The sequence below is a fragment of the Hipposideros armiger genome, unplaced genomic scaffold (genome assembly GCF_001890085.2).
Source record: "Hipposideros armiger isolate ML-2016 unplaced genomic scaffold, ASM189008v1 scaffold_855, whole genome shotgun sequence".
NCBI lineage: Eukaryota > Metazoa > Chordata > Mammalia > Chiroptera > Hipposideridae > Hipposideros > Hipposideros armiger.
This window is the reverse complement of record NW_017732205.1, coordinates 267,279-275,392: the sequence shown is the minus strand read 5'-3', so window position 1 is coordinate 275,392 and position 8,114 is coordinate 267,279. Positions and strand designations below refer to the sequence as shown.

The 8,114-nt window shown below is 45.4% G+C and overlaps 1 protein-coding gene across 2 annotated transcripts in view; it reads left to right on the top strand.

Moving 5' to 3' along the window:
- The first annotated feature begins 3,323 nt into the window (after nucleotides 1–3,323).
- The window catches only part of MTAP (methylthioadenosine phosphorylase), a 61,800-nt gene continuing 57,009 nt past the window's right edge, over nucleotides 3,324–8,114 (top strand). For both annotated transcript variants that reach the window (XM_019629444.1, XM_019629443.1), the window contains exon 1: nucleotides 3,324–3,469. In XM_019629444.1, the coding sequence (XP_019484989.1) occupies nucleotides 3,437–3,469 (33 nt within the window). In that variant the 5' untranslated portion in view covers nucleotides 3,324–3,436. The remainder of the gene's footprint in view (nucleotides 3,470–8,114) is intronic.

Here is an 8,114-nt window from a genome sequence, read left to right as displayed (position 1 = left end):
AAAATGCTCCAGTCAAAAGATAAGGGGTCTTAATAGATAAGAAAACAAGACCCTTACATATGCTGCGTACAAGACACTCACTTCATGGGCCGGGCAAGTGGCACGTTGGTTAAGAACTGGCTTGGGATGCCAGAGGGCCCCGGTTCAGATCCCACACATGAGGGCCAGTGACACTGCCCTCTACAGCTAAGATGCTGAACAACAGCTCGACCTGGAGCTGGGCTGCTGTGGGTCGCCGGCGATGGCATAGGCTGCAGTCCCCTGCTGCAGTGGGCTGCCATAAGCTACCATGTGTAGCTGGCAGCCAGTGTGAGCGGCCAGCAGCTGCCGTGAGCAGCCGTCCAGAGGCCGGCGACTGATCTGCCTCGCCCGGGAAGAGTGCAATGATGGTGCCAGCTTGGGCCAGTGAAGCAACATCCTCCACAACTAGACTGAAGAACAAAACAGCAGCAACTTGTCTGTTCCCCTTACCCCGATTCCCCAGTGCTGTTCCCCTCCCCCAAATCCCCAATAAAATCTTTAAAAAAAAAAAAGACACTCACTTCAGTTTGAAAGGCACACACAGACTGAAAGTAAAAGGGTGGAAAATGTTATTTCATGAAAATGGAAACAAACAAACAAACAAACAAACAAAAGCTGGAGTAGCAATACTTATACCAGACAAAATAGACTTTAAAACAAAGGCTATAACAAGAGACAAAGAAAGACCTAGTAATCCCACTTCTGGGTATTTATCTGAAAACCCAAAATGCTACTTTGAGGGGACATGTTCCCCCATATGTTCATTGCAGCACTATTTACAATAACCAAGATATGAAGGTAAACTGGGTTTCCCTGAACGAATGAATGGATAAACAAGAGGTGGTACATATGTACTATGGAATATTACTCAGCAGTTAAAAAAAATAAAATAAAATCTTGCCAACTCTGACAACATGGATGGACCTAGAGAGTATTATGCTGAGTGGAGTAATTCAGACAGCAACAGATAAATGTCATATGATTTCACCTATAAGTGGAATCTTAAGAACAAAATAAACAAACAAATAAAACAGAAACAAACTCAGAGATACAGAAAATATTTTGATGGTTGCCAGATGGGAGGGTGATTGGGGAGTGGGTGAAAAGGGGGAAGGGATTAAGAAGTATGAATTGGTTGTTACACAGTAGTCATGGGGATGTAGGGTATAGCATAAGGAATATAGTCAATAATATTGTAATAGCAATGTATGGTGTCAGATGGGTACTAGATTTATCCGGGTGATAAATGGGAGAGAGATTGGAGGTAGGGTGAAAAAGGTGACAGGATCAAGAAATACAAATTGGTAGTTATAAAATAGTCCTGGGGATGTAAAGTAAAGCACAGGTAATATAATCAAGATTATGGTAATAACTATAGTTCCAGGTGGGTGCTAGTCAGGGGGATCACTTTATAAATTATATAAATGTCTAACTACTATGCTCTATACCTGAAATTAATATAAAATAATATTAAATGTCAACTGTAATTGAAAATTTTTAAAAGGGGGGAAAAGATAAAGGGGAATAAGAGGTGCAAAGTTCCAGATATAAAACAAATAAGTCTTGGGGATATAATATACAGTATAGGAAATATAGTCAATAAATTGTGATAGCGTGGTAGTGTCAGATGTTGCTGGGCTTATCATGGTGATCACTTCTTTAGCGTAGGGAATATAATCAATAATGTGGTAATAACTATGTCTAGTGCTAGATGGATACTGTTGAATAACTATGATGTGCACTTGAAACTAATATAATATCGTATATTAGCTATATTTTAATAAAAATCTTAAAAAAATAAAGACATGGAAATTATTCACAATAAAAATGTAAAACTAAAGCAAACAAACAAAAAACAGACTAGACTTGGGCCAATTTTTCCCTTCACAGACATTACATGTTCAAGAGAAATGCTTGAGTCCTGACCTGCAAGTTATAGGAGAAAAGTCCATAAGTCCAATTTAGCCCCTTCCAAGTTCCCAATTCCTTCTCTAAGAGTCTTTGCTTACAGGATCTAACTTGTTTACAGGTTCTAATTTTGGGAAGAGAGGCAGTGCAGAGTAGAAACTGGATTGACTTATTACATAAATCACGTAAATTGTCAAGATCCCCTAACAGTGTAGCAGCCATAAAACCCAGGGTGTCTGAGTCTCTGCAATGGACCCCTTTGAGTAACGGGCTTCTGCTTCTCAATAGAGCAATGAGCAGACAGGGTCCTAGAAAACCATATCCATGAAGGACTCGCAGCCCCCTGCCTTTTCAAAGGAGCACCCTGACCTACTTTTATCCTTTTGCCATTTCATTAACTTAAAAGAAATTGGTGATTTTTATAATTTCAATAGAAGAAAGAAAACTTTACATTGTAAAATTTAGACCTATAGCCAATTATAGCGAAAGAGTGAAAGTCTTTACTGTTTAAACAGGTTGTATGGGTAGCGTCTGGAAAGTGATACTTTGAATGAAATGATGTGTGTGTCTTACTTCACTGTCTTACTGCTTTAGGGAAAGAGGATAGTATATCCTTCCACAGCCATCCTTTCATCCCGAGTAATTTGCAACATTTCTGTGTCTCAGAACATTACTGTCACCCAGTGTTTTGTTTAGAAGACCTTAATCAATCCATCAAGGGAGATTAAATTGGATTATCCCCGTAGGGAAGGGATGGGGATTTTTAGAGTAAGGGGTTCTCCAGTGGAGGGTTGTTGTTGTTGGTGGTGGTGGTGGTCGTGTGCTGGGACTGACCAGCCAGTGTTGAAATGAAGACATGAGTCTTCTGAATCTGGATATACTGGATGTTGCCCCTGGTGGGAGGGGTTGAAGATGGTCCTGGCCCTGTTGAGTCAGGCTGGGAGTTAGACAGTGTCTCATCCCCTTAAAAGCCTCCCCTCAAATTGAAGGTGAGTAAGCCATAGTTTTGTTCCCTCTTGGTGACGATTCTCCCTCCCGCGAGAACTTCTGGAATGCAGACCAGCCTGATTTTACCGATAAGGCCGAGCATGCAGCTAATACTTGGCAGAGGGGGGAGTGCTGCTCTTCCTTGTAGCGTTCTTGTTAAAGTTAACGAGGCTGATTAAAGTGCAGAGCAGAGTCAGGAAGCATACAAAGCGCTCAGTAAACGGTCTCCATTATTATCATTATCAAGAACCCGTTAGTTATACCGGGCGGGGCGGGGGGAGAAAAACAAAACGGCGGAGAACCGGAAAGGTCTGCAAAAGGGGCGGGACGCGGGAACCTGGAATTGAGGAGGGGGGTCATGGGGGAGATACCACACTAGCAGCCAATCCAGCTGTCCCGAAAAGGAAGAGGAGGAGCCAGAGCGGCCCGGGACTCCGCACTGCTCAGTCCCGCGCTAGGCACTGCAACCTTCCGTGGTTCTGGCCCGCGCGCCCCCCTGCAGCCTTCTCCCAGCGCAGATATGGCGTCATGTGCCACCCCCACTGCCGTGAAGGTGAGATTAGCCCGCCGGGCGGCTGCGGTCCGCCCTGTACTATGCTCTCTCGCTCCCGCCCGCGGGGACCGCGCCTCCGGGCTGTGCGCTCTGCCTGTGCGCCCACGCCGCGGCGGGGTGGGTCCAGGGCACCGCACCCGGGCAGGTTCACCGAGGGGCAGGGAGCGGGGGAGGGGGAGAGGGAAGCGGCAGGAGAGGGAACGCTTGCAAACGCCGCCTCCACCTTTGGTCTCAGCTGCACCCGCACCTCACAGGGCGTGGGCAAGCCCTTTGGAGAGGGCCAGTGGGCCGGAGCCCCGCCGGTGCCCCAACCCTGCTGGAGCTCCACTTCTTTCTGGGGAGATGCATCCGGCGATGTTCTGCCGCTGATGAGACCGTCTCTCGGTACCCTGCGGAACTCACGCTTCGGCTCTGACTCGGTTCGCTGCCCGCGCTGCCCACGTGGGAGAACTGTGTTCTTGCTCTTTTGCAAGCTTCCGGCCTTTTTTTTTTTTTTCCTCCCAAACCTCGGCCTTGCCCTGAAGTTGTCCCCTGCAGCTCAGTTCTTCAGAGATTCTGAGACCTTTTTGTAACTCTGAAATAAAGTACAGAGCGGCCCCCTGTTGGGAGGCCTCTGGCATTAAAAGTGTTTGCAATCTGGAAAGTTAGAGATCAGTTCCCTTGTGCCCTCGGACTACTGAGGTCTCTGTGCAAGAGATCATTGTGCGATAGGGTCTTTAGCCTGGAGAGGGCACGAGTTCTTAAGGGTGCAGCGAGCTTCTGTGTGGCTTTTAAACACTTCTTTCTTGGTTGGTGTGCCGGGAGAGTGTAGAATTACAGTGCCTAAGGAAAAAATGATAAAACTTAAGATCTCTCCTCCTGGCTGTTTATGATTGGCTAGGAAGTCAGTTAACTTGTTTGTAGAATTCTTGGCGATAGAATAGGGAGGACCGCTGCCTTATCCAAGTATTTCTTGGTTCCTTGCTTTGTGTTCATTTTCCCGGGAAAAGGCAAATCTCTGCGGTCAGCGCGTAATCAGCCAGGCCCTTGCAGTTCTTAATGAGACGATTACGAAAGGGAGTGGGGTGGGGAGTGTTGTAGTGACACTTCGATATGAAATTCCTTTTGCCATTTTGAAAACAATCTTGCTTTCAAAAATATTTGTAGAATGGCTCCCTCTTACCAGTCATGGAGAACACAGCAGAAAGAGTTTCTATGAAGCTCATGTGCAAAGTAAGCGAGTTTCTTAGGTGCCCATCTAGAAAGTGGGGGTTTTACTGCAGGGTTTGCTGGAACGTTTAGAATTGTATTGTCTGTCTAGCACATGTTTGAAACTTATTAAACGGTAGAGCTTATAAATGGGGGAGCTGTGATTAATTCTGAATATTTTTTCTCCAACAATTAAATTATGACAATAAGTATCATTGGGCCATGGCTTTCAGTGGGCAAACAAAAACTATCACCTTTCCCCCACAGGAATACACTGAAAATATTAAAAACAGAGAAGGATAGTATTTAAAGCATCCTTGTTTAAATCTGATTCAGTATTCTTCCTGCAACAGTTTCCCTGTAAAATTAGTGCAGTTCATTAAAATACGCAATGGACATTGTGATTAGAGAGCCCTGATGTAAATATTGAATGATGTGTATTTTTGGTCTTGGTGAGCTGCCGAATATAAAATTAAGAAATACAAACAGTGCTAGGCCTGCCTGCTGTTTTCTGCCTTTGAGGTTAGAAAGGTAACTTCTTGGCTGTTGAGAATCCATGATGCCAACACCAAATTTCCCAAACTGCTGAGGCAACATCCTGCATAGAAAACACAATGTGCTGTTGTCCAAAGTAAAATAGGCTAATAATAAACCATATCCTGTCCCCAGATTGTGGAATGTAGAGCTGGAATGTTCTTGAAGACCAGGTAGCCACGCAAGCCCCTTTTTGTGGGCATTAAGCTGAGGCCCAGAAAGGTCAACTGAGGTGTCCAGCATTACAGTTTGCCCTAGATAGTGATAGAACTGGGCCTGGAGCCTGGCATTCCATCAGCTAGAGGTTGTGAGGCATTTCTGAATCTGACATGTGATCTGTTTCCTGTTTTCTTGCATGAGTAAAGAGATCATGCAGCCTTAAGGAAGAGGGAGTGGGGAGTGAGTGCATAAAGCAGAGAGTGAATGGGGAGGCCGCTTCCCTGTGCCTGCTGGACACTCTCCCATGCTACGAATAACAGGCATAGTTTGGGAGGACCTTCAATATCAGCCTTAGGCAAGTGGTATGCTTAACCATGCAAAGGGCTAAACAGGTCTTTGGCATTCAGACAGGGCATTCCGGAGGCCTTCAATGGGCTGTGGCTCCCCCAGGCAGCTTCCCAGCTTTTGGTCTGGGGGAAATAAATAAGTCTTGTTAATCATGGTTGCTATGACAGGGAGGGGATATGGTCCCACTGTAGGTGGTTAGTGGGCTATCAGCAGAATGGTATTAAGGTGGATGGGTGTCATGGAGTCTAGACTATGGAGAATGGGCCTCTTAAGCTCTCCTCTTGGCTGTATGAGTATAGCTGGCAAGGGCCTTCAGACCAGAAGTCCTTGAGTGACCCTCAGAAACTGGAGGACAACCCACAGGCGCCAATTGGAAATGACCAAAAAGCATTTTTTGCCTAGGGACACATGGCATTTTGGGCAGGACAATTCCTCCTTTAGTAGGACTGTCCTGAGCATTGCAGTGCAGGAGCCTCCTTGTCTCCTCCCCATGAAATACCAGTGGCACTCCCCCCAGTCATTGTGGCAGCCAGAAATATCTCCATGGGCTGCCAGACACCCGAGGAGAGCTGGTTCACACTTAATGGAGGGATGCTGGGCCCAAATCCCTGAGACAGACTGCTGGGTGAGGAGATACAGGAGCAGCCAGGTCTGTGTCCTGACCAAAGAAAAACCAGGAGGTAAAGGGCTTTTGTTGTTGTTGCTTTGAGGAAGTTTATTTTGATTTTGTTTGTTTTTGCTGAAGGTGACAGGATGTAGAGGAACAGTGACAGATATTAATACATTATTTCATTTGATTCTCATAATTCTATGGATTAAGGGACAATCTTAACCTTATACCAGCATACCTCAGAGATAATTTGGGCTTGGTCCCAGACCACCGCAATAATGCGAGTTGTAATCTTTTCACTGGTGGAGGGTCTCGCCTTCCATTTGTAAAAAAAAACAACAAAAACAACAACAAGGTATGCCTTCCAGTACAGATGAGCAAACAGGTGTGTTATAAATCTTTGCATGCAGTGGACCCTAGATCCTTAGCTGTGATTATAACCGTGGTATTCTAACCTGTACCTTGGAAGCATCCAAAGCAGTAGTTCTCAAAGCATAGGATGCATCTGCACTCACCTGACAATTCGTGAGGAATGCAAATTCTTGGGCCCCACCCCATTTCTACTTAATCAATCTGGGTTTAGAGGAGCCTCAGTCTATTTAGATGTCCACTGATGATGTGTGACAATGATTGACCCAGAGAGCTTTGAAAAGGCTAGGCATCTGCATTTTAACGAGCTATTCGTGTGACTCAGTGTACTGGTTTCCTTTGGCTGCTATAATGATTACCACATACTAGATGGCTCAAAACAACACACATGCATCCTTCTGCCGTCTGGAGGTCAGACGTCCAGAATGGGTCGTATGGAGCTAAAATCAAGGTGTCCGTAGGATGGGGCAGGTCCTCTTGGAGGATCTAAGGAAGAATCCGTTTCTTTGCCTTTTCCAGCTTTTAGAGGTCACCAGCATTCCTTGGCTTACAGCCTGCATCACAGCCTTTTCTCCATCTGCTTTCATCATCCCATCACCTTCTTCCTCATTCGATCATCTTATAAGGACCACTGTGATTATGTTTAGGATCTGCCTAGATAAACCAGGATAATCTCCCCATCCCCAAATCCTTCACCACATCAAGTAACAGTCCCAGGTTCTGGGAATTAGGACAAAGATAGGACCTCTTTCAGGGGCCATTGTTCAGCCTATGACACTCAGCTAGCCCAGTTTTTACAATTTCATGATCTAGGTCCTAGAGCGGGGGTGCTCGATTCTGGCTGCACATTAGAACCAACCACCTGAGGAGCTTTAAGGAAACAAACTCTGCCTTGCCCAGTTCATCAGAATCTCTGGAGTCTGGGACCTGGCCTTTGACGCTGAAAGCTCCCTGGGGAGTCTTAATATCCAGTCTCAAGTGAAGGAGAGCTTTAGAGAAGTCAATAAGCTTTGGGGAATATCCTCAAAAAAATAATTGATCATTTCAGAAGGTGAACTGTATCTTTAAGAGGGTATCTTCCTATTTGAATGACATCTTGACTTTGCAAGGGGAGTTTGGTTAAATAAAAACCATGAATGTTCTGAGCACTCAGTTATTTCTGACCAAAATACAGTGTTCCTTATTGGTTTGCTAGGGCTCCCAGAACAAAGTACCACAGACTGGGTGGCTTAAGCAGCAGAAATTCATTTCCTCACACTTCTGGAGGTTGGAAGTCCAAGATCAAGATGTCAGCAGGGTGATTTCACCTGAGGCCTCTCTCTGGCTGGCAAATGGCAGTTTTTTTCCTGTGTCTTTTTTTTTCCCTTATGTATGTCTGTGTCCTAGTCTCTTATAAGGTCACCAGTTATAGTGAATAACCCCTCCCCCATCCCACCC